We start from the raw sequence: 25,596 nt of genomic DNA on the forward strand, positions 1-25,596 counted from the left end.
TTCAGCGTCGCCGCGACAGCTGTCACGAATTTAATTTATTACAGTAGGACTGCACCACTCAACCTGTGACAACACTGCCACTGTTCTGTCACTGAGACACTTCCGAAAGTTTTGTTTTTCTTATTATAAATCCGACGTGTATTGGACTTTGCTAAGAAATGTGATACATCGTCCTGATTCCAAGTGAGTGTAATAGTTTTAGCTTTGACCTCTTCTGTCAGGGCTGCCTGTTGTGCACAGTTTCTGTGAGTAATGCACACCTGTGTGTTTTTTTTCTGTCATTTGGTTACATTGTTCTCCAAAAAGTAGGTCACCTGTTTATATGCTTTAAAATGATTGTTTTTTTGCCACCGGTGATCTTTTTTGTGATGCACAAGATTTAATTTTTACCTCATTTATTTTTTGCAGGAGTAGGCCAATTATATTTATAAAGAATCCCTTAATTTATTTACCTTTTTGTGGAAAAAGACCTGCTTTTTTGTTGTAATTTAGTGAATTTCTTAAACGCATTGCTTGAAAAATATTTTAAAAACTTAAAAAAAAAATACTTATGTTTTGTTACAAAAAATGCTAATATGTGTAGTAAGTATATTCATATTTTGTGAATAAAGCCTCATTTTTTAATTTGATATCTGACTTTTTTTAAATGTCATGCCATTTCACCTTTTTGCTTTTTATTGGAAATGCAGAAAACAGCCACAAATAGATCTATAAGGCTTAGTGTAATGTATTTTCAACAAAGTCTTATTTTAGTTTTACAAAAGACTAATGTAGTTGTCTTTCTATTGTAATGCATTTAAAATTTCATTATTGAATATTACTTACATTATTTAAATGTCTTTTACATAATTCAGTCATATAAATGAGCAAACTTAGGTTGCAGCCCACGCAAACAGAGATGTTTCTCTATGTGGCCCACGAGCAGTGGTAAGTTGAGTAGCCCTGGTCTAGTCTTTCTCTACATGTCATTGCAGACTCTGTCCGCCTGAGGGAGCCAGACGTTCTCATGTGGATTCAGAGGAGCACAGACTTCGAGAAAGTCATGTGAAGACGAATTTCAGCAAATACTGTATCTATAACAAATCGCATTCAATATGTTTCCTTTTTTAGTATTTTATCAGAGATCCCTGGTTCGAGACCAGTTCAGGTTTTAAATCATCTCTGTGGGGTTTCTCCCTGTACTTCTGCTCTGGTTAACTCTTACAGTCCAGAGAACAAGTTTGAGGTTATTCTGTGACTGAGAATGGGGGTCAAACAAAAGGCCTGTGGGAAAAGTAAAGGCCCTCAAGATGCTCCACGCCGGCCGACAGTCCACCAAGCATTTCAAAGAAAACATTGATTTTGAAATTGAGCTTTTTGGATATTTCTCTTTATTCTGCTCCAGAAGATTTAAATAAAAATTGCTTTATGTTGAGATTGCACTAACTTTGTGTACCAATAGTTACTCTGCATAATATACTCTGCAGCACAACAGAGAATCACTTTAAAGTTTGAGTGAAATGGTTCTGGTGACGCTCTGTAACCAGACCGGCCCGCCTAGGCTCCTGAAGTGGAACATCAGACGGTGCTGGGACCGTTCTGATAAACCTGTGGCAGCAGGAAAACGGGCAGGACCTCACATCAGCAGCAATCTGCAGCCACAAGAGGCCTGTCAAGCTCTTTTCCAGGGTTTTCTCCCACAATCCTCTGCTCTGAGCAGCAGCATTCCCGGAGATCGCCCGGGCGAAGCGGCGGCCGCTGCTCTTCCTCCAGCTGGAGTCCCAGAGCGGCGGAGACAGGGACAGAACTCTGGAGGCACACATGTCCGAGAGGTGCCAAACATGTGGCTCGGGGACCAAAACCAGCCCACAAGAGTGTTTAATCGGCCTCATAAGTCAATATTGAGACATGAAACTGAACAGCATTCCGCCACTTTACTGTCAATGTTGAGACCATAAAAGAACAGTGAAAATGAAGTTTATGTCCTTCTTTACATAATAAAATGCATTTTTGAAATTTTACTGCAACACCAGCAAAACAGAATCAGAACCAAATCATTCATGATACTCTGATTTTTAGAGATGTACTCGAATACTAAGAATCATTGGCCCACAGCAGACTCACCCTGAAGAAATAATTTCATTTACAAATTATTTAAAAAAGAAAATGTTTACGTATTGAATAAAACAGCTTTACAAAATTTGCATGAAAAAGTTTGCATGAAGCATCTCCATTGAGTATTTTAGGTAAACCCCCCCCGTGGCCCCCGTTGTGGTGGGTCCCGGCTGACCTGTGCTGCTGCGTGATTTACGAGGCTGCAGGCTTTTGTTTTCATCTTCAAAAAAAAAAAGCCCACAAGAGGACGAAGATGAAGAGCTATCGCTTTACACCGAGGCCGGCCCCTTCGACACACGGCGGCAGAGCGCGGAGCGATGAGGCTGATTCACTGAGGGGGAGGGGGTCAATTAGTCCAGGAAATCTGCAAAGCTGGGCTGACAGTCTGCACGGATTAGGAGGGACTCGCTTCATAAATCAGACGGCGTGTGAGTGACGGGCGCGCACGGAACGAGGGCGCGCACGTCAACGTGGAGGTGAGAGCAGAGCGCCGATATCCTGGAGGGCAGCAGGCGGCGTTCCTCAGCAGAGCTCTGTTTCCAGCGCCACACTGCGTTCAGGCCTGTCTTCCTCCTGAGCTCCATGAGGCCCTGAAATAGAACAAGCCATCTCCATAAATACTGGCCCCCAGCGGGGGGCGTAGTTGCTCTGTGATCTCCTGTCAGCTCCGCAGGGCCTCCACCCTGTCCTCCTGAGGACGGCACCTGAGCCGCCTGTCAGCCAGTCTCCACCCTTTTATTGTGAAAGGTCATCCAAACGCTCAGAGGCTGCCGTCCCCTCTGACCCCGCTGACCCCCGGACAGGAGAGCAGAGGCGTCACGTAGAGCGTCCAGGGTGGGAGGTCGTGTCGTCAGGACAGTTCAAGGCCTGCCTTTGTTCCAGGGCAGGAAGACCACCGCGGGAGGAACAGGTGGCCGCGGCGCTTTCAGATTTCTTTCAAGGTTGTGGTTTAGCTGAAGGGCGCTCGGGGCCGGGCAGTCCTGTCATTCCTGTCTCGTTTTGTTTGGAGGGTGTGTTGGATTCTTGTCGCTTCGCAGCGCCGGGCAGAGTTTTCCTCGGAGGAGCTGCGGTCTGCTGCCGCGACGACGACCGGAGCAGAAACTGGTGAACGCGTCGCCATTTTGGAATTATTCTCACGGGACGGCTCATGTGAGAACTTGAGATCAAAGTGTTCCTCACAGCCGTTCGCCCTCCAAGTCACACCCACTCCGACCGTTTCTCCAGCCCGTCCTCGGCGGTCTGGACCTCGGCTCCGCTGCCCAGCCCCACCAGCGTGTACTGACCCAGCCTGCGGGTACAGACCGCTGTTGTCGCGGAAACGTCCCCGGAGGGGAGCGCCAGAGTCCGTCTGGGTGGCGGCGGGGGCTTGAGCTTGCTGCGCTTGCTGACCCGGATGGATCTGGGCGTCCCGGTCGGGTCCTGAGGGCAGAGGGCCACCTCGCTGCCGTCCCGCTCCTCCTGGGAAAAGTAGCCGTTGTTCCCGTTGGAGTTGGAATCTGGATTCCTCAGAGCGCGAGGCAGAGAGCAGTGCTCCAGCGCCGGCAGCTCCGGACCGAAATCCAGCATTCCCCCGGCCCTCGAACCCCTGCTGCCCTGCCTCTTCCGGAAACTCTCCACTGGACCGGGCGCCGCCTCCAGATCCCGCTGAGGGGCCGGTTCCGTCCCCGTTGACGTTTGTCTGGCTGTGAGGAAACACCGCTCCTCCTCGACGAAGAGCTTCTCCATCATCATCTTCCTCCTGCTCTTCTGCCTCACCGAGCGCTTGATGGCCCAGATGAAGTCCAGCATGTTGAGGAGGAGGGACAGCGACGCCGCGCCCAGCATGAAGCTGAGCATCACCGTCTTCTCGGTGGGCCTGGAGATGTAGCAGTCCACCTGCGTGGTGCACGGCGGGTTCTGGCACAGGAACCTCCTGGGGATGTAGAAGCCGAACAGGTAGTAGTGGGCCGCTCCGAACCCCGCCTCCAGCAGCGTCCTGAACACCAGCTGGACGATGTAGGCTCCGGTGAAGCACCCGGCCAGCGGCGGCGCCTTGCTCACCGACGCCCCGCCCGGCGGCTCCGGCCGGATCTTGAGCAGCCGGAAGGTCTTGCTGCTCGCCGCAGAGCTCAGGTCCACCGTGAGGGCGCCGGACACCTTGTGGACGACGTAGACGATGAAGAGGACGGAGGGGAGGCACAGGGTGAGCAGCTGCACCAGCCAGAAGCGGAAGAGCGAGACGGGGGCGAACAGGTCGTAGCAGACGTTGGCGCAGCCGGGCTGGATGGTGTTACACACAAACCGCTCCTGCTCGTCCTGGTAGAGCGGGTACCCGGCGAAGACCAGGACCAGCAGGCGCAGGAGGACCATGACAATGAGCCACACCTTCCCTGTCGGCGAAAACACAGGAAGCTTGAATTCATGGAGACACAAAACCTCTGGAGGTCTGGGAGCCATTCAAGACCCTGTTCACACAACGTTTTCAAGTGAAAATGCAGAATCTGTTCAGACCACTACGGTGCTCAATGAAATCTTTTTGAAAACACTTGAACCGTCTTAGTTTGAGCGTTTCTTGTGGACTCACCCATCAGAGTGATGCTGTGATTGACAGCGATGAAGAGGACGTCGAAGGCACTCGATCCCGCCATGCTTCCAGTCCTCCGGTGGAAGACGTTTATCCCACACTCCTGATCTACTCCCGTCTCATCCGTCTGGCTTCACTCCGACCTCCAGCTCCTCACCGAGCCCCGACGACCCCCTCCAGGAAGAAACACATGTCCGATCCAGAAGCGTAAAGTCCAGACTGATCCGACCGAGCAGAGCCAGGTCCGGTCTCACCTCTCCCTCTGTCCCCTGCAGACGACTGTCTGTCCTCAGACAACAGAAGACGGGAGCGAGCCCCATTGTGGGTCTATTCTTAACACACTTCCAAAAGCACGTCGCCGTCCTGGCATTGCAGAGATATTTTAGTGCAGCCGGCCGTCCTTACAGGAGAGGAGCCGGCCTCCTGGCCCGCCGGCTCTGTGGCACAGCGGCGAGCACGGTCCAACTGGCCGGCCCGTGAAGAAACACCAGTGACGGATCGAGACAACGCAGAGGTATGAGGACGGGGATTTGCTCTCATGACATCTAAGCTGGCTGCAAACAGTATCTTCTCACAGCTGATCCCAGTTTACGAGTGAGGAGGATTTCCTGTATTGTCATGTAATATGGACGGAAACATGAGGGGAAACCTGGCTACAGATATTATAAAACTTTATTTCCAGTGGCTGTGAACAGGAATTCTAGTAAAATTAATTCACAGGTAACAAATGAGATTTTCCCAGCTTATGCATGAAGCTTTCCTGACCTTGTGACTACGTTCAGGGAGGGAAATAATCATTCCACTCCAGACTGAAAGTCAGAATTCTGTGAGTTGTTGGAGACTGAATACTTATTTCCCTGAATGAAACGTGAACCAGAGTGTATCGGTGAAGGTGTGTGTGGCGGTGTGAGGCCTCCGGTGGATTTCCTATGAAACACAAACGACAGGCCGCAGGCAGCAAGGCTTTAAGACTTTAATTCTTGCACGATTTGTCTTTATTTTCCTAAACGTTGTTTCAGAAGAGAAATGGGAGCAGTGCTAAAAATCAAACAGAAGAAGAAGAAGAAGTTTGGCAAACTGAGAACAGGAACGACTGAGAGGAGCGACAGAGAAGAGTCCAGCCGGCGGAGGATGAGGATGGGAGAAAAAACAGAGGAGGAAGGATCAGGAGAGTGACTGAAGGTGGCACGGGATTCAGAGAACTCAAGACCGAAGAAAAACTCTATGCAGAGGTAGAGTTCAGTGCACGAGGCTGTGACACACACACACACACACACACACACACACACATACGCACGCTCACACACGCACAATAAATAAGATATACAATCGTTGAACAGCGTCTCCCGAGCTTCCTGTCTTCTCACTCGGTTCTTCCTCCTCTTCTTCTTCCAGATGGTTCAGACACGCTGAGCTGAGTCCTTCACTCCGACCTCTGACCTCTTCTCCCGAAACGCTCACATGAAGCTAAACGCCAACGCCGATATTGAAATTGGACCTGTTTTTTTTAGATCGCTGCAGATCTCCAGTCAGTCCAGTTCAGCAGAAGGCAGAAGAGCCGCCGTTACAGAATCCATACATGTAAAAAAAACAAAAAAACAACCGAAAGGCCGGACTGCGCCTCGTCTCATTAGACTAGAGCGACTCGACTCTACGTTCAGCACATCCTCAACGTTTCCTCTGCGAGAAGAAAGGACGTGAGCGTGAACCAGGAATGAAGAATAATGTGACAGTTGGAAAGGTTATCAGATAAAACTCCAACCAGAAAATATTATTTTTCCAACTTGGACACGTCTGAGTGTTTGTTAAATTAAACAAATCAGGAGTTCGATTCAAATCAGAAACCAAAAGTGACTCATTTTAACTGTTAATACTGATGTTAAATAGTTTTGATTTCTCTCAAATTCATTAAATAAAATGAACTAAAATGACCATTTCTGAGAAGTCGAGACTTTCAGCCTGAAGCGATCATTACAGACACTGCAGCGTTGAAACCACAGAACGAGCGGAACGACTGGAGGGCTGAGTCTTCGTGAAGATCAGTCACAAACAGGCAGAGGAATGAAGAAGAAAACTAAAAAAAAACAACATTTCATCAGCTGAGTCGAGGAAAATAGAAAATCCACAGTGACTGAAACCAAAACACGGAACGTCTGATAACCTTTCCCGTTGTTTCCGTGAGGATGAAGCTTCACGGCTTCAGGAACAAACATGGCGAGTTCACAAAGTCAGGTAAAAAAAAACCTAAAAGAAAAAAAACAGAGCTTGAATCTGAATAGTTACAGTATGCAACACATATAAAATTGGCTTTTTTTCTGCAGTGCTGAGAAGAAAAGTGACCAAAAACACAACGACCTTAAAGTGGTGTCTCCCATTTAATACTGGACCGTTCTCTGATCTGTCCATTTCTGTCCCCTCGGTAAAAACCTCCCATATAAATAGTCTAGAGTCTCTCTGCTCTCGTTTCTCTCTTTTTACACTTCAGTCTACAGATGCTGCTGTATTCACACTGTACAAAGACGATTTTAGCAAAATGTATACAATCTCCGCCTCCCGTCCTTCTCCGGGAGTCGTGCTTCTGAAATGTTTGTGCTGTTTTTGCTTCCTCCGCGAGCGAGGGCGACCGTAGAAAAAGTCTGAACGAGGAGGAGTGAAGAGTGCAGAGCTCCTCGTTCCAGGCACCAGGGGTCGGCGACGGCAGTGAGGACAGCTCCGCTGAGGCTCCACGGTAACGCCTCCCCTCCGGGTATTGCTGAGTGGACGGTGTGGCTGAGGGGGCGGGGCCATATGAAGGTCACCATGGAATGTACGCGTCTTTTCAAATGCAAGAAAACAAAAAAACAGAGAAGGAGGAGGAGCTCTCAGGGTGTGCATTGTGCCTACAAGCTGTCAAACCGTCGTCTCCCGCTTCAGCGAGGAGCCGAGCAGAAGATGAACCCCCCTCCACCCCCCCTCCATCGCCGTGTGTTCCAGCTCGTCTCCGTCGTCTCTTCAGTCTCTGGGTTTCCTCCCAGCAGCCGGGTCGGTTTGGTCCGGTGCGGGCGGCCGGCGGGACTTCCTCTATGTACAACCGCCAGAGGGGGCGCCGTCGCACTGCTTAAAGTGCCTGGGTGGGCGGGAGAGCGCGGGATCGGGGACCGCCGGCCCTCCCGGCTGGCCGGCTGGCGGGCGTTAGGAGAGGATGGCCGGACACCACCGCACCGCCGCCAGGTTGTCGGCGCTCACCGAGCGCTTCTTGGCCTGCTTCCTCAGGTCCTTGTACTTGTCGTCGCAGAGCCGCGAGATGGCCTGAAAGCCAGAGCAGAGAGGCAGACTCGTTAGCGCTGACCTTTCTGGCTTCAGACCCAGAAGGTCAAAAAAACACGCGGCGAGGACGCAGGAAGAGGCGGAGAGCGAGAGGCTGGAGCTAATTACACCCGAACAAGACTCCACTTCCTGCCTCTCCTTCACGGCTCTGTGACGCCAGTTCCCTCCTCGGGGTCACGGGGTCGGCGGCTCCTCCTCACCTCCAGCTTCTGGGCCTTGTCCCGGCTGAGCGGCTCCAGCGGCAGGCTCAGGTTGTTGGCCTCGGCCAGCGAGCGCAGGTCGAAGTAGTACTTGGCGTAGACGCTGGACGGCACGTTGATGTTGAACTGCACCAGCTCCAGGAACTGCCGCTCCAGCTCGTTCCTTCAGACAGAGCAGAGGCCGGCCGTCACTCACCGACCCACGAGCACGAAAACAAACCAGACCTGGAAACGCCCGTGGTCGTGCACGGCTCGGTGATCCGCGGCGACAGACGCTTTCATCTGCGCCTCTTCAGTCGTGACCCGCTCACTTCGCAGCGTAACGGCGATCCGGCGCGTCTCCCGCGCCTTTGTTCCTCGCCCTCGCGCATTTACAGGCATGTGGCAACAGACGGGCTAAATTTAGACGGGCCGCTGCAGCCAAACTAATATCGGAGCGTTTTATTTATCCTGCACCCGTTCACCTTCTCATCTGATTCTCTTCGGCTTCGTCCCTTCACTCTGCACGCTGTTTCCACCACCACAACACTCCGCTGACCTTCTGAAAGGACCTCTGGTCCAATCCTGAGTCACTATCTGGTGATTGTACGTGTTGGAAAGAGAAGCGAACAGGTGGCCCACAGAATGAATGTGAGGCGGAGGACAGGAATAGAGGGAGGTGAAGGGGTCGGAGGTGGCGGCGGAGGCAGCACGCCTGCGGCATCGTGTTCCTCCTCGGGATAATCCCTCAGATTCCCGCCCGGGTCGCGCCGAGGCGGGATGTAGGTCAGCGCGACCGGCGTCTTTCACGCCCACAGCGAGAATAAATATTATGGTTAGTAGGAGCTGCTGACAGGACGACATGCGGACAGACACCATCCATCCATCCAGAACGGGTCAAACATAAGGTCTGTGGGCCAAAACGAGGCCACAAGAGGCTCCAATCTGGTCCTCCAAACCAACAAGCTAAAAAAATAAAACAAAAAACGTGTTTCTCTGCAGGAACAAAGAAAAACCTTTAAAGACTGTTCTGGCTCCATTTCTCTCCAGATGAAACGAGGCTGTTTGAGGCTCCTGAGCTAAAATGAGTTTGACCCCCGACCCAGAACGACGTGGCGGTCCGAGCTCCGGCCTTTGTTCCCTGTCTGAAGTCTGAGGTGCTGGACGGAGCGGGCGGAGGTCAACCACACCACGTCCAGACCTCCGCCGGCTCAACACCTGCCCAGCGCCGTCCGGCTCCACAATCACAGGCTATTCTCAGCCTGCTGGGAACAGGACGGTGTGTGTGACGGTGTGTGTGTGTCTGACACACACAACAGCAAAGAGGAAGCGTTTACGACAACAGCTGAAGATGCTTCCTAAGCAGGGATCAGCTCAATTATTTAAAGCGTCTGAATCATTCGTGGAGCTCGGTCAGCGCTGAGGCACCGTTCAAGGCTCCAGAACGACCAATATTCAGCGTTTCGTGTTGGAAATAAATCAGGAAACTGTAGGAAAATGTCAGCCTGCAGCTTAAAGGTCAAAACTATTGTTGACGCTCAACGACGATCTGTATCGATCGTAAACTTTATTTAGCGTAAGTAAAAACACAGCTTGATTTAATGGATCTATAAATAATTAATTTCAGGAAAGCGTCTTGTGTCGACTGAACTGTTGACGCTTCCATCAAACAGCCTGAGAAGAAAGACGAACCTGGGCTGAATGCAGCCCCTGAACTACAGCGTGTCTGACCGACGCTCCCGCCGCCGAGCCTCGATCCGCGGCGTTCAGCCTTTCTTCTGCAGCGCTCTGAGGGGCTTTCCGGGACTCACATGTCCTCCACGGTGATGTCCTTGAGGATCTGGCAGTAGTCCACGTTCCACACCGCCTGGTCGTCCCAGACTTTGGAGGCCAGCAGGATGGCTCCCAGCACGATGCGCTTCCAGTTGGCGGGGCAGATGTCGATCTCGGCGTAGGTCAGGAGCCTCTCCAGGTAAATCTGTGACCAGCGACAAGCAGCAGCGTGTGAGCCTGACACTCTTTAGCATGTAGCATCCCTGGAGTGTGAGCCTTCATCAAACACCCATGCTAACAGAAAACCCTTCAGTCCTTCTGTCCCTCTCACCAGTTCCACTTCCCTCCGTCTGTCTGAACCCAGATTTCCCAGAGTGCTCAGCTCCCACCGCCTGAGCTGGAGATCCACTGATGGTCACGCTGCTGCGCTCAGTGAGAGAAAGCATTCTGCTGCTTCTGGTGGCTCGAGGCGCGTTACTGGCTGAGAGAGGACAGCTGAAGCTCTTTCCAGTTCCAGAGAAGCTTGCTAACGTCACACTGCACGCTTTCCTCTGAGCAGCAAAGCATGAAAACAGCAGTGATCATCTCCACGGGGCTACACCAGGGCTTCTGCCGCTTCCTCTCTTCACTGGACTGAACTCCTCCACTCAACTAAACTCATACCCAAACTCTGAAATCTGCCAACTCTCAGACAAGTTTACAGGCTTTTTTTTTTTCCAAGTCGGAACAGAATCTACTGAGCATCCTTCTTATTATGGAAGTGTCTCGAGAAGAGCTGCGACTGTCCTGATCCCGGCTCACCACAGCCTCTGGACCGGAGCGAGAGACTTTAACGGCGGTTTTAAGGTCGGACTAATAACGGGAGGATGTGAAATACCAGATGCTGATACCAGTATCAGGGAAGTGGATCGATAAAAGGCGGCTGCTCACCAGAGTGACGATGGCACACTCGGCGGTCAGCTGCGCGGCGCTGAACAGCGTCCGGACGAAGCGATAGATCTGCTTCTGCTCCGGGTCGTGCTTGTCGTAGTCGGCGGGAACCTCCGACTTCTGCGGGCGACAAGACGGTGGTGAGGGAGCCGCCCGGTCTGACGAGCCCTCGCGGCTCCCGACGAGGCCTTACCGAGAGCGGGTGCAGCTTCTCGTCGAAAATGTCTAACAACATTCTTCCGTCGGCGTCTCTGAAAGCGCAGGAAGGAGGAAGGAGCGTCAGGCCATCGTGAAAGAGGAGAAAACACACGGCACACGTTCAGCTCACCTGTTTTTTATGTGGTAGTATATTGCGAGCGCGACGCTGTGAACAGAAGGAGACATAAAGAGGTCAGAGACGGACGGCTGGACTCGGGAGTCCTGCGTTCGCCCCGGCAGGTTACCACTTGATGGTGTACTTCAGGTTGGGCTGGCTGACGGTGCTGTCATCCAGGAAGATGGTGGAGCAGGAGCTGTACTTCCGCCTCATCGGGCCTGGGTGGTGCTGGAGTCCAAACACACACACACACACACACACACACACACCGAGATCAGCCACAGGGGAAACCAGTGCAGCTGAAAACCCCCCAACGAGGCCTGCATGCATGATGGAGAACATCTTTAAAGAAAACACCAGATGTGAGGAATTCATAATAGCTGCTTTCCTTGTGGGGATGGCTGCAGCTGCAATGTTTCTGCTAAAAACAACAACAAATAACTCATTTTTATCAGTTTCTTCAGTCGAGGTTGAAGAAGTGAGGACAGAGACAATCATGGGATGGATTTGCTTTGTCTATATTAGCAGAAGACAATGAGAAACTACTGCTAAACGCTACGTTTGAGTGGAATGAAAGGTCTGGGTTACTGGGGAAATGTTGTTTACCTTGCTCTCCGAAATGTGTGTAAACTTGCAAAGAAAGTAACACAGTAATACAGTTACTACAGTGAAACAGTAACAGTTACTGCAGAGTAACTCAGTTCCTGTCAACACTACAGGCACGATGAGTCTCTTCAGCGAGGTAAACGTCACTCACATGGTTGATGTAGAGGCTCTTCCTCTTCTCCCGGACTGCAACAAAAAGACGAGAGAGTAGGTTTCAACAGCAGGATGGATGCCGGTGCAGTACACCGTCCCCACAGACAGGGGGCAGCATTCACCCAGGGTTCACACTGAAACACATTTACAGCCAAAAAAAAAAAAAAACGAAAGAGAAAGTGCTCCTCTTCCTCTTTACTGCTCTGAACCACCTTAAACAGCAAAGCAGCTTCAGCAAATGATATTTTTAACATGAACACAGCGTTAGGAGGCTTTAGAAAAGAAGGACACATTTAGAAAAAGTTATGTTTTCCATGTGGAGCATTTTAAAAAAGCTCCACCTTGGCAGTGGTGTTAGGCTCCAGATGTGTGGGGCAGCAGCCGTCTGGCCGGGTGGGGCTGGCCGTTACAGACTCAGGTAAACCTTCCACTGTCGAGGTGAACCCTGGACCACAGTCCCGTTCGCCTGACCCGTCTGCCTGCAGTCAGCTGGAGTTTTTAAGGAACCGCGACGTGTAAAATGTGTCGGATTTCAACAGAAGGAGAAAAACTGAAAGGGCTTGTGGATCCAAACCAGTTTAATGTAGTGTGAATGACAAATGGTGGAAAAGTCCATGAATTCTCAGTTTCTTCTGTATCTTCAGCAATTTTTGTGAAGACTTTGGCCACAATATTTGGACCAAATCATCCTGGAAGCAGAAAAGACGGATTTTTTTCTTTTTAATCCTCCGCTCCCAGAATGGCTTTCTATAATCGGTTCTTGCCAACAGCCATGAAGGGAACGGTTCTGCGGTTCTGCGGTTCTGCGGTTCTGCGGTGCTGTGGTGATATGAATCGGCTGGGTCTGGGTCCTCCTCTGCCTGTGGTGAAGCTGAAACGCTGGAGTCACGCTGTCGGACTGCTTCCTCTCAGCCTCAAGCCTCCGCTCATCACACTCTACCGTGTCTTCATTTGCTCTTTTCTGTGTTCTGCTGCATCTTTTGATCTCGGCTGATGTGGATATGTGTGTTTCTGAAAGTATTTTGACCGACGTTGAGCCTACTGAAGTCACTGATGCCTGAGTGAGGAGGAGATCGATACCACCGTCCACTTTCAGTGAAGTGGACCCAGATCTGAGTCATGTGACGGCCTCTGCTCTCCTGGAACTGATCTGGGTCATGGCGGTGAATTCAGCTTGATGTGGACAAATAGGAGGAGTTTTACACACAGTCACTCCACTGATCACGGCCATGCAGTCGACTCCATCATGTTGCATCTTACAGACCGGACAAGTGTCACAGAGACAGAAACACACACACACACACACTCACACACACACACCACATCAGCAGCAGCAGCAGCGGCGAAGGCACAAAACCTGCAGACAGAACACGACACACAGATCGGGAAGCCCGAGCAGCTCTGGGAGCACACACAGCGAGAGCACGGCGCCTCGACACACACTTCCCCTGCCCGCCCACAGCGGGCTCCAGCCGGCTTACCTCGCTTGCTCGGCACGGCAACTGAAAAAACAGAAGTCCAGGTTGGCTCTAGTCGTGTGAGACAGCGTGATTCACATGAGCAGGAAAACTGAAGCACGTAAAACCGATGAGAAGCTCGTCCATCACTCGTTCACACAGATAATAACAGATCCCAGATCGATAGATCAGCCTTCAGGCCACAGACTCCCCCAGACCAAACGAAACTGGGAATAATCTTTAATCTATCACTCAGGCTGGAACAGCTCAACCATGTTATCAGAGGCTCATTATATTTCACTCCCCATTCTGTACTTCACTATGAACATATTTCCAAATAATATAAAAAATCAACTAAAAACAAGCCTGAAGAGATTACCTCAGTGCCGACAACTCTTCTAAAATTACAGTGAAACAACATAAAACAGCAGCGTTTTTCCACTGCATCAAATAAAGATAGAAAAAAAAAGATAAATAACATTTTTATTACACTTTTGCTGAATTGTTTTAGTATCAGGTTGATAAAATAATTGAAAAGCATATTATGGTTAGACCAACATTTAAACCTTAAATTTTATTCAAATGCCACATTCTGAATAGTAGAAGCTGCAGAAAAAAAAATTTCAGGACATTACGGTAATATTATTGAGCAATGGGTGTTTTAACACAGTCCGAGCAGCAATACTGTGTTTCTCTTGATCTAATATTTCATCATGCTGAAAACATTTTATTCCAGTTCTGTTCGACTCAGTTTTATTTACTAATTACATATTTCACATCTACTATCTTCTTGTCTTCACCTCTTTTATGATCTGCGAAGCACCAAACCGAGCGGAGCGACACAAATAGACAATCTCTGTTTGATGAAACACTTCCAGGCCTTCCTTTTCTTCTTCCCTCGTCTACAGCGGGCCGTGTCGTTCGGTTTACAGAAGCGCCGAGTCAGAATACACACTCTGAAGAGAAATGCTAACTGCCGTTTCATTCCCACGTCACGCAGAAAGAGAAACTCATAAATGGAGACTCACCGTCCGTCTGCGACTTGCTGAGGAAGATGGTGCTGGCCCGGGGATGGTCCGAGGGATTGTACTCCATGGGAAGGTCTGGACAAAGAGGGAAGGAAGCATGAGTCTCAGAGTCTGATCCAGTATGGAGCTTAATCCAAGTCCTGTCCTGTCCTGTCCTGTCCTGTCCTGTCCTGTCCTGTCCTGTCCTGGAGAACCCAGAGGACAAAAGACGATCACCATCTGAACGGCATCTCGTGAGGGTTCGGCTCTAAAGGGAAACCATCTGTCAGCTGCGTAAACTGTTTGGAAATCGATGCATTGAGCAAACGCAGCAGAACAACATGGATCCGCATTAAATCTGTAAACAAGCAGCGTGAGAGCAGCTGGCGAGAAGCGCAGCGGTGAACGGCCAGCAGACGATCTTTCAGCTCCGACGCGCTCAGCTGCTTCCGACATGCGTCTGCGGCGGCAGCGCGCTGCCACTAGGGGTCTGGAGACAGACTGGGACTGTAGACACTGTCAGACCCTCAGCAAGCAGCCGCATCGGTAGAAAATCTGAATTCATCATCCCACTGTCCCACTTCTTCGACCTGATTAGGTCCCACAGGCCAAAACACGAGGAGACGTGGCTTTTAATAGCTGAATTATGAACAACAACAACAACTGAAGACTGAGTGTGTGGAGGCTGCAGGCATGTCCGCGGTGCAGAGACGTGGTAAAAAGACTGTCACTGTAATTTACTGGATTTAATGGTGACATTTTTTTCTCATCTTTGTCTATAATGAGCTCATAATTAACAAAACTTTAAGCTAAATGTAAAAGCTGACGGTGGAATGGGGGCGATTCTAGCATTCTGAGCGACACGCTGCTCTGGTGGATTAAAGTTTCACTGCTAACCGGCCTTTGAGGGTGAAGTTCGTGGTAACACACGGCGCCGTTTCCATAGAAACAGGACGGGACTCGGAGCGCTAAATATTTGTAAAGTCTGAGTCTGTCGTCCAACAAACACGGTGGACACTGGGACATATTGACACAAGGACCCCGGAGACCTGGAGGCGGGACCAGAGGAGGCTGAGCGGAGTGTGACGGCACAAAGCAGTGTGTAAGAGTGTGTGTGAGGAGGGTGAGCTGGCCCGACGGGGAGGTGGCCGGGTGAGAGGGGGCAGAAGATGGAGGCACCGGGGGGGTGGAGGGAGGACGAGGGGCAGGAACATCGGAACACACGAGCCCTGCTGATGCTCGGCTTTGGTTCCCGATTAAAACGCAGTGAGACACACACACGCACGCGCACGCGCACGCACACGCACACACACACACACACACACACACACACACACACACACACCTATTGTCTCCAAACTCTTTTGAACTGCTGTCATTTTGTGCAGGAGAGCCACTTAAAAAGCCTCAAAGGACACTATGATACACACACGCACGCACACACACATACATGCAGGCACACACACACACACACACACACACACACTCAGCTGTGATGGAGGAGGAGGCGCCACATGGTGCTGAATAAAAGATGGGTGTGTGGGAAGAAGCAAAGAGCACTGAAGGAGAGCTGAAGGTGTGTTAATGATGCTGTGCTCAAACCTCAGTGTGTGTGTGTGTGTGTGTGTGTGTGTGTGTGTGTGTGTGTGTGTGTGTGTCTATATTTGAATCTTTTCTCATTGCTTTGAAACTGTCGTCATAGGTGAGCTCCACCCTCAGCCTCAGGCCCTCGGCGCCGCCCTGCCCCGTGTCAGTGACCTCTGGTGTGACTCCGCCCCCTCCACGCTCCTTCGCTCGCTCTCCGGTTCTTCAGTCTGGGGGGGGGGGGGCGCGGGGCACCCGGCGTCCGGAGTTTCAGGATATGAAGCCATGGGGTGTCGGCTGCACATTGTTCCCATCTCAACAAAGAGCGCCGGGACAGCTGGGAGCAGAGCGGGGACGCCAGGAACCACTGCGGTGAGATGGGGACGGGTAACGGAGACGCTCGGCCGGCGTGAGGAAGCTCAGAGTTCTTCGCTCATTGAAAACCTCAGCTCCCTATGAGAAACACTAAAATGCCTGTTCTGAACATGAGTGAAATGAACCTGGTCTGGTCACGTCCTTCTGCATCACCATAAAACGGCTGTTTATTTGTGCAACGGTTCCTGATACAGCTGCATCGTGTGGGTGAGATTCTGTCGGCTCCTAAAGCCAGCGACTTGCTGAAACGCTGACCTTTACAAAGCTGGAAGAAAAGCCTCAGATGTGTGAGTGTGCAGCCGGCAGCTCTCTCCCTGAGCTGTGAAACTCTTCTTTAAGAGGTGGTTTTTACAGACGCTGACGGACTCTGGAAGCTGGAACGGTTTAATCAAAGTAACTCTGATCACGCGGTTTGTGCATCGCGGTGGTGAAGGACTCTGAGCATCCTCACACACACTGCTCCCCCTGCGGAGCTGCAGAACCTCCCGGTCCATCGCGGTTCCCTCTGCCCCGCTGAGGTGACCCGGCGCCGCCCGGCTCTCGAACCGAGCGCCCGCTGGCTCAGAGCAGTGGCAGCGACCGTCGGGCACTGAAGTGTGAAGGAAGCGCGCACGAGACGAGTGGCTGGGACTCGGAAACAGACGCGCTGAAAGGAGGCTATTTTAGTCACTCACAAATCTGAGCGTGCTGTTTAAGAATCTGCAGGCTGCTGCGGCCGTTTGTCACGTCGCTCATCAGTCTGCCTTCGTGGGGTTTTCAGTCCCTCTCTGCTAATTTTCTTCAACGCAAAAGAACCAACTCAGCCTCAGACAACTGAAGCTTCACGCCTTCCCCTCCAATCCCTTTCTCCAATCTTCTGGTGTAAAACATCCTCTTGAGAGCAATTTGGGGCGGCAGAGGAAAACATAATTCACCCGACAGCCGCTCCGGTGCAGACCTGATGAGCACGGCGCCTCGCCATGCCGAGAGCCGCTTCGGGAACAGAGGAATACCGGAGGAGGACGCCGCCAACCGAAGAGTCAACCAGCATCGCTGGTGAATAAATCATCAGGGCTCACCTCGTCTCTGGGCTGCTCTCCGCTCTGCAGACGCAGGAGAAGATCAGGACAGCCGCTGTGGGCTCATGCTTTATTACTACTGAGCTGTTTTGTGTGAAAATAACACTTTTTTAACCTGACTATCCTTATCCCACACGCTCCGACTCCAGCGTCTGCTGCAGCTACAGTGAGACTTCCTCTCAGAACCCCTGAAAATATGAATCAAACACTTTGTGTGGTTTCGTCTGCTCAAACAGTTGGTGCTCGGAGTTAGTGCTCGGAGCTGAACTGGCAAAAAAAAAAAACAACGTCCTCCGGTGTAAAAGAAACGGAGTTACAGACTGTTCGAGACGCTGAATGGATGGATGAAAGGATGGAAGGCCAACGCTTCGTGAGTCAGCTTCCTCCATATCGGCACACAAACGACAGCGCGCCGAAAAACAATGGACGGAACCCCGGCAGCGTCTTCACGGCTGGCTCTAAGATCTCCCACCAGCCTGGAGCTTGTGGCATCGATCTCCAGCATCTCTGGAAGCTCTGCAGAGATGCAGACTCATCACGGAGGAGGCAGCTGATATCTGATCAAAGGCGGGCCGGCAGGGACGAGGCGACGAGCGAACATCGGGGGAAGTTCACCCGAGCTCAGCAGAAAGCAGAGCTCTGCTTCACTCCCAGCCGCGGCCTCGCCTCCCTCCGGGGCCGAGACGTACGGCGACAATTCAGTAGTTTGTAACGTCAAACACAGAGCAGAAAGGACGACAGCGGCAAAAAATACTACAAGTGAAGTAAAGTGACATCTGAAGTGATAGCATCAGGTGAAGCACACATCGGCCATTACATTATGACCAGGGACAGGCGAGGGTGAGAGCAGCGGTTCTCTCCACAAACGTCCAAGATGCTGAATATTTGCTGCTAACATCATGGAACAACTCAGAGGTCTCGTGGAGTCATTAACTAAATGCTTTGGGACCGATTTAGCATAAAACGGGACCTACACAACCTTAACCAGGTGGTCATAACGTTACGGCTGATCGGTGAGTTTTTCAGTTACACGCACTGGAAGATGGTAAATGTTCTACACTTATACAGCGCTTTACACTGCATTATCACATTCACCCATTCACACACACATTCACACACCAGTGGAGGCGGCCGCCATGCAAGGTCCATCCACTAGGGGCAATTTGGGGTACAGTGTCTTGCCCAAGGACACTTTGACATGCAGACAGGGGGAGACAGGAATCGAACTAACAGCCGCCCGATTGTGAGACGACGGCTCTCCCCACTGAACCACTGAACCAGAGATACTGATAACTCCACTGTGAAACAACATTATGAAACTTATTTGAGGAAAAACTGGCCTCCAGGCTCACGTTTCACTGACAGAGAGCTAACACACACTACTGGAGGCGGCGACACAGGAGCCGTGTCTCCATCAAGGACACTTCCACATGTGGACAGATAGGGAACTGAACCTGGAACCTTCTGATTGAGACGACCCACGCCTCCAACTGAGCCACAGTCCCCCATTCGGACCGCACTGGACTCCGGCTTGATAAACATAAGGTTCTCCAAACGACTCTGACTGGACAGATGTCCAGAGGACGGAGGAAGTTATTTGTGTGTTTGTGAAGAAGACAAAGAGAAGAAAAGACGGCGCGGGAGTGAGACGTCACTGATGTTCGGGGCTGAGGATTCCACGGACAGGCAGAGGTCTAATTTACCCTGCACCCAGCTGCGAGCTGGAAACCCTCCCTCCTGCCCTCGCATCCTCCGCTCGCCGTAACCAGGCAACACTGTGGCTTCAAGCAAATCAGAGGCGGCGGGCCCGTCAAACGCCAAGACCGACGGACGCTGCCTTTTCCTGCCTTTCAACAGCTCCACCGCTCGGCCTCCGCCACCTGCTTGTACAGTACACTGCTGCAATGGACGCAGTTGAAACACAAAGGGCGAGCGCAGAATCAGCCTCTCACATCGCTCCCCCGAGACGGCGGCAACAGGGGGAGAAGAACGGAGGGCGGAAACATTTGGAGGATCGTGTGGGTCACCTCGCTGATCTCAGAGCCTGGCCTCGGTCACGATGTGACAACACCAAACCAAGAGGAAGGAGGGAGGAAAGGCGGCGTGTTCCCTGATTGAACGTGGGCTGGCGGGTAATTTGTCAAACGCCGATGACTCACAAAGTGAAAGCGAGGAGCAGCAGGTCAACACAGATGTCTGCTGTCTGCAGCCACACCAGCGTCAGAGCACACACACAGGAAGTCCTTGATCCATCACATGTAGACTGGAACGCAGCGCCGGTCCAGGGATTCGAACCAGTCTCCCTCTGGAAGCGCGATGTCAGCATATGTTCATGTTTGCGAAGGGATTACCAGTGTCAACATCCGGATAACAGGCTCCGCAGGCGGCGGCGGACGGGACAGATGTAATTTTATGGCCGTCATGAGACTGGAGGATGACACACACCAGCAGCTTCAACCAGTCTGAATCCAAACGGCTTCAAGACAGGCTCGGAGCGGCGAGCCGCCTCCACCCGGGAGATAATGCAGCACACTCCATTACGCCACACCTCTCTCCTCTGCTCCGCTCGCTCTGACGCCCCCCCCCCCCCCACTGAGCCACAGGAAGACATTCATCTGTTGGACCAATTAGTCTTTTATTGATGTGGAAGGCCACTCAGCTGCCCACCGCCGGTCCGTCTGCAGCGCCGTCAGACAGCTGCTCCGCCAACCTCTCCACTGGCAAGACGAGAAACGTAAGGCAACAAACGATCGCCTCAACGTTTAATAGACTCAAATCGGTTGACGTCTCTGCATGCCCACGGTGAGGATCTGCAGCCGTGCGTGAAGCGTCCGGAGCGGCAGAATAGCGATGTTGTTTGTGAGGAGCGGGGAGACGCTCGGCGCACGCCACACGCAAATCTGGTCCGCCGTCTCCCCGCTCCTGCAGAAAGGGCAAACTGGGCATTAACTGGAAGCGACAGGCCGAAATGAAAAGACAGGGACTCGCCGTGAGTCGCAGGAGCTGCTGGGAGACTCGCTTGAACCCCGTCACCACGGTAACCCATTAAAGCCCGGCCCGGCTGCGCGCCGATGACCGGACTGCATATTTTCTTCTCCGGTCGGCTGATCACAGCTGGAGGGCCGATCGCAAATGTGAATATCTAATCTTCCCGAGTGAAGTGATGACTGAAAGTCTCCTTCTGTTGGAAAAAGAACCAAAAAATAATAACGACACATGTGCAGGTTTGCTCTGGAAAACAAAGCTCTGCTTGAGGACATGTAGAAACACTAAAGCGGTGAGAGAAAACAAAATGTAGATCACTGTCTGTGGACGGACGATCCAGTTTGATAAACCCTGAAATAATCACCTCGAACAAAGTGAAGAAAGACTCCGTCGGGTTCCATTTTCACCACAACGTTTCCACATTCGATTCTGCACCTCTCCATCAGCGGCTCAATAAGGTCCAACAGAACGAAGAGCAGCCCCGGCGAGGAGGAGGCGGCGTTCATGTGGAACGAGCGCCGCGAACGCGAGGGGCCTGCAGACAGCTGCGGTCCAAACATGTTCCAGAGCGCGCGTGTGTGTGTGTGTGAATCTGCTCACACACTCAACCGCAGGCGCGGGCAGACCTCGGTTCTGGCCGCTCTCGCGGAAAGCAGCCTGGATTTAGGGGGGAACACGCAGCGGACTTGGCGTTTCCCACGCCTCGCCGCCCGGCTGCTCTCGGAGAACTGACGGCGCAGACCAAAACAAACGGAGGTTAAGTAATTCCACCGCAGCGATATCAGCTGGCTGTGATCAGAGCCAACCCGGAGCGACCGGAGGGGGACTCGCTCCGAGGCGCCGGTCGTCTCGGGGGAACGCCGGCCCGACTTCAAACACTCTATGAATAGCTCGGCGTGGAGGTGGTCGACATCTTCCACCGCTCCACTGGCTCCACGTCCATCAGCTCTGAGAAATGTTGAGGTTTTCTCATGTATTAAACACAGCCGCCCTTTCTTCATGTCAGTTTTTATGTTTTCCAGAATGATTTCAAGAAAGTCACATTTGCACAAAGATTTCTACACATGATACACACATTACAGTGTCTGTTCCAGGACGGAGTTTTCCTGAAAATCTCTGCACAGCATATTAATGCAGCAGAGGTGAGAAATCTCTGATCTGATGCGAGTTCCTGATCAGCCGTCCGCAGGCTTCCTCTCTTGTCTTCATCAGAGCTGGCAGAAGACTATTGGGCTGTGAATTTTCCCAGGAGGCCGCGGTGCGACGGGGGAAAGCGGGCGCGCAGGTGATTTGTGGGCGGCGGCCGCGTCTTCCCACGCCGTGGAGAGACTGTCACAGGCAATTGCATTTTCATTAACACTGGGCGAACGAGTTGATTTGTTGTTAAAATGAAAACCCATTTCTGCTGAAATGATTTGTGAGTCCTGCGGGGAACTCGTTAGAGAGCAGCCGTGCAGCGGGTGAACCCTTCCGGTGAGTTCCAGGGCGATCGACTCTCTCTCTCAAACCTTTCTGTAACTCATCCAGCAATCATTTATGCAAAAAAAAGCGTATATTTAAAGACACAGACAAGGTTAAATAGTATTTTCACTTCACCAACAATCCAAACAGAATGGTGCGGCAGCCCCAAGATGTAGGTCAACTCGTCTGGAGTTCACGGTTTGAAGACTCCCCAGGCTCATCAACCGGGCATGAATAATCCATGTCCAGATTTCAATTAGCCTGCGAGCAACGCTCATCAATGTGTGTGTGTGAGTGTGTGAGTGTGTGTGTGTGTTCCAGAAATAACTAACTTTAACCCTGATGAGGCCTGGAGCCACGGCTTCTTTACAGATGTCTACGTTAAGTAGAGATGCGTCTGTTTTTGCGCCCGGCCCTTCGCCGCCGCCCCAGTTCTACCTGGACTGAAAGCCGCCGCGTCTTCCTCCCGTCAAACCGTCAAACCGTCAAACCACGCCAAAAATAGCTCGGCGGCCGATCTGGAGGATCTGCAAACGGCGGAGGGCGCGTCAGTCTTTCACGAGGCAGCAGCGGGAGCGGCGTGGAAGAGTCGTCCTCGCTCCGAGCAAAACGAAGGATTTTTCTGTCAGGCTGAGGTAGATCTACAGGCCAAGTAGGCCAGCAGGAAAAATAATAATAAAAAAACCCCACATTACGTTTGGCGGAGCTTTCCACCCACGTCATGCTGACGCCATCCAAAGCGCCACCTATTACCATCTTCACCAGACGCAGCTGCATTTATCTACTTCTGCATTTTTCGTATTAGTGCACGTGGACTGGAAAAGGCATGTTGACGGTGAAATCACGGCGACCGCAGAGGCAGGAGGAGCGGCGGCGGAAACGGATTACTTAACCTCCGTGTTGCAACCGGAGAACCTAAACAACTAGTCTGGGCGATACGGCTCAAAACTCATATCTCAATATATTTTCTCACACTGTTAACATACATTATAAACTCTTTTCTCTCTCTCTCTCGAAGTTTTACCACAAAAACTATTCTGGGTCAAAGTCACTGACAGACAGGCGCGTTTATTAACCGCCAGCTGCACAAAGTAGATGTCAATTCTCCAGAAAAGTGGTGAAACAAAGTGTCATGTATTAAAAACAATCCACGTTAGTAGAGTTTGATCAGCGGTCAAACTGATTTTAGCCAGATTACCGATCACTGATTTACTATATGCATCGTAAATGTTAATATATCATGAAGCCTACATCCAGCATTGTGAAACCGACACGCAAACTGACTGGCCGTTCGTATCGCCGGTCAAAACACGGAACAATGAAATCTCCTGGAAACTTTATCAACTGAGCTTCAAATGTCAATCCAGGAAAAGTTCTTATGAAAAGTTCTTATCCAGACATATTTCTTTCAGGCTTTATCTCCCAGCGTTACGAACAACCCCGCGGTGTGTATTCACAGCAGTCAACACGTCTTTATCACGGGCAGAGACGAGTTTGACCCCGAGAGACCTGCTCATGCACAGCTGTGCATGATGGGAAAAAAAAAAAAAAAAAAAAACGGCTACCGAGCATAAAACAAGCATAAATCCAGAGGAAGCCTCTCCAGACTCCTCATGTCTGACTGCTGAGCGCTGGAGAAGAAAGGAAAGTGGATTGTAGAGACGGGGAGCCCCGGCAAACGAGATTACACTGCCGCTCGGAGCGCAGGGCCTCTGGAAAGACACACACACACACACACACACCAGGACGCCGTTCACGGTGTGTGTGGTCAGGTCTGTCAGCTGTTCTCCCAGCTGATTCCTTCCCCTCTTCTTTTCTAACCACAAGTTGGACACAGGCCGATACACACCGTCACAGCTAACAGAGGAGACTAGTTTACCTTCAGGTCTGGACCCTGCAGCGGCATGCTGGGAGGATTTCCTTCCTCTGACTCGCATTTCCTCTCTGATCACTACACTTCCTGTCCATTAGAGCTCCAAGGCCACAGCAGGCATTTAAAACCTCAATCAAACCGAGGTCTGACGGAGCGGCAGCACACCAGAGCGGGTTTTCTCCTCCACCTCCACCTGGGCGGCGGGGGCTGCTGACGGAGCGTTAATGATGGATCCAAGGCGTCCCGTCACGCCGCCTCACAGTAACGCTTCCACACGCCGTCCCGGGATCGCACACGCCCCCTCGCCGCTGGGCAGCAGACGGTCGCACCGCCCGACCCGCCGGCTACACCCAAACACCGCGGGTCAGGACACCAGCAGCGACTCCACCCACCTGCTGCTCCTCCTCTCAGTCCCTGGACAGGTCCAGTCCATCACAGGGCAAACACAGAGAGAGAGAGACCTCCACACACACACACACACACACACACACACACACACACACACACACACACACTGAGGGACAGTCCAGGCTCACCTGCAGGTTTCTAGACTAACAGCAGGTCCAAAAACATGAAGGATTAAAGAACTTCCCTCTGGGATGAACAGGATGAGCCCCACCCCCCTCCTCCACCGCCCCCCCCACCCTCCTCCACCGCCCCCCCCCCCCCCCCTCCTCCTCCTCCTCCTCCTCCTCCCCCCTGAAGCGTCTCCATCAGCCCAGCGGAGGATGTGGAGCTGTCAGATCCTGCAGGGCAGCAGCAGCTGGAAACCCCGAGCCTCACGGGGGGGGGGGCAGCACGTGCAGCGGCGGGTGGAGGGAGGTGGGGGGTGTGCGGAGCCGCGTCCCCGCCCTTACCGTCGATGTTCTCCCGGTCGCTGATGTGCTGCAGGTTGCAGCCGGTGTCCTCGCGGCTCAGCTCGGGCTCCGGCCGGTACGGCTCCAGCCGGGAGTGGTTGCTCCTCCGGTGCTTGGGGCTGGACGACACGCAGCAGGAGGTGGTGTTCCCCATGGCGACAGCGGGATGTGTGGGCAGCGAGCCCCCGGCCCGGACCCTTTATCCGAGCCCTGCTTGTTTTTCAGGCTGGGAGGAAAAAAAAAAAAAAAACGGGGCGGTAACCCGGATACGCGGACTGCGAACGGCCCCCCACCCCTACCGGGGTCCGTCAGCGCTACACGCCCTCCTACAGCCTCCCGAACACGGCGGGGAGAGCCATTACACCGAGCAGGAAAACACCGATAACCACAATAATACAGACGGCAGCGATCCGAGCCGTCCTCCCGGTCCCTTCCTCCCGGTTCTCCCTCCGCCCCCCTCAGCTCCGAAATCCCGGTCCAGGCGTCGGGACACACGCCATGCAGCCGCGATGCGCGCAGACACGGGTGGAAATGAAGAACGCGAGCGTTTCTGCGGCGGGAGAGGCAGAACTGTCTGCTGTCTGCTACATGGTGGCCGCTGCGCCGCGGCGGCTACATCCGCTGCCGCGCCGCCTTCACGGCCCGCGCACAGTGTGGGAATGTTCAGCTTCTTCCTGTGACGCTCGTTCGCCAGAAGCATACAAAAAGAAAAAAAAAATCATATTAATACTGAGAATCATCGTTATCTTTTTGGGAGAACGTGTTATTCCAACTGTTTGATTATTTATACTCAAAATCAATCCTACTTACTTGATGAATCATTTATTACTGCCATATTGCTTTTCATAACAAGTTCAAACATTACATTTTCTCAACTCAAACAGCACAAATCTGTATTCTAATGAATTTATTCATATAAACTCAAACACAGCATCGAATGTATTTTTTGCTTCTTTCTGTCTTCTTTCCCTTTATTTATTCCATGTACTTTTCACGTGCGTCATGTATGTTTAGAGGAC

The 25,596-nt window shown here is 51.9% G+C and overlaps 2 protein-coding genes across 5 annotated transcripts; both read right to left on the bottom strand.

Annotated features, from left to right (window-relative positions):
* Window positions 1-3,291: 3,291 nt before the first annotated feature.
* Window positions 3,292-4,721, bottom strand: gjd4 (gap junction protein delta 4). Its single transcript, XM_030099557.1, has 2 exons — window positions 4,658-4,721; window positions 3,292-4,463 (listed from the first exon to the last, which is right to left on the bottom strand). Exons 1-2 carry the CDS (start codon window positions 4,719-4,721, stop codon window positions 3,292-3,294), a joined length of 1,236 nt encoding a protein of 411 aa, XP_029955417.1.
* An 877-nt stretch (window positions 4,722-5,598) lies between these two features.
* Window positions 5,599-25,189, bottom strand: ccny (cyclin Y). 4 transcript variants are annotated; one of them, XM_030099907.1, is made up of 12 exons: window positions 24,578-25,189; window positions 14,406-14,480; window positions 13,402-13,422; window positions 11,919-11,953; window positions 11,768-11,791; window positions 11,289-11,389; window positions 11,174-11,209; window positions 11,039-11,096; window positions 10,846-10,965; window positions 9,954-10,120; window positions 8,164-8,326; window positions 5,599-7,945 (listed from the first exon to the last, which is right to left on the bottom strand). In XM_030099907.1, the coding sequence occupies exons 1-12, from the start codon at window positions 24,729-24,731 to the stop codon at window positions 7,829-7,831; spliced, it is 1,071 nt and encodes a 356-aa protein (XP_029955767.1). In that variant the 5' UTR covers window positions 24,732-25,189; the 3' UTR covers window positions 5,599-7,828. The 4 variants fall into 4 exon arrangements, with proteins under 4 accessions (XP_029955767.1, XP_029955768.1, XP_029955769.1 ...); XM_030099908.1 differs by lacking the exon at window positions 13,402-13,422; XM_030099909.1 differs by lacking the exon at window positions 11,768-11,791.
* Between the last annotated feature and the right edge of the window lie 407 nt (window positions 25,190-25,596).

The sequence above is a fragment of the Salarias fasciatus genome, chromosome 9 (genome assembly GCF_902148845.1).
Source record: "Salarias fasciatus chromosome 9, fSalaFa1.1, whole genome shotgun sequence".
Classification (NCBI taxonomy): Eukaryota; Metazoa; Chordata; class Actinopteri; order Blenniiformes; family Blenniidae; genus Salarias; species Salarias fasciatus.

What these genes read in the sequence shown, in the direction of transcription:
- ccny (XM_030099907.1), bottom strand. Translation starts at nt 24,731, where the DNA reads ATGGGGAACACCACCTCCTGCTGCGTGTCGTCCAGCCCCAAGCACCGG. An exon ending in GACATCACCGTGGAGGACAT is followed by an intron (nt 8,327 to 9,953) that starts GTGAGTCCCGGA and finishes CTCTGTCTGAAG; the next exon opens with GAACGAGCTGGAGCGGCAGT. An exon ending in ACAAGGCCCAGAAGCTGGAG is followed by an intron (nt 7,946 to 8,163) that starts GTGAGGAGGAGC and finishes TCTGGCTTTCAG; the next exon opens with GCCATCTCGCGGCTCTGCGA.
- gjd4 (XM_030099557.1), bottom strand. Translation starts at nt 4,721, where the DNA reads ATGGCGGGATCGAGTGCCTTCGACGTCCTCTTCATCGCTGTCAATCAC. An exon ending in TCACAGCATCACTCTGATGG is followed by an intron (nt 4,464 to 4,657) that starts GTGAGTCCACAA and finishes TTTCGCCGACAG; the next exon opens with GGAAGGTGTGGCTCATTGTC.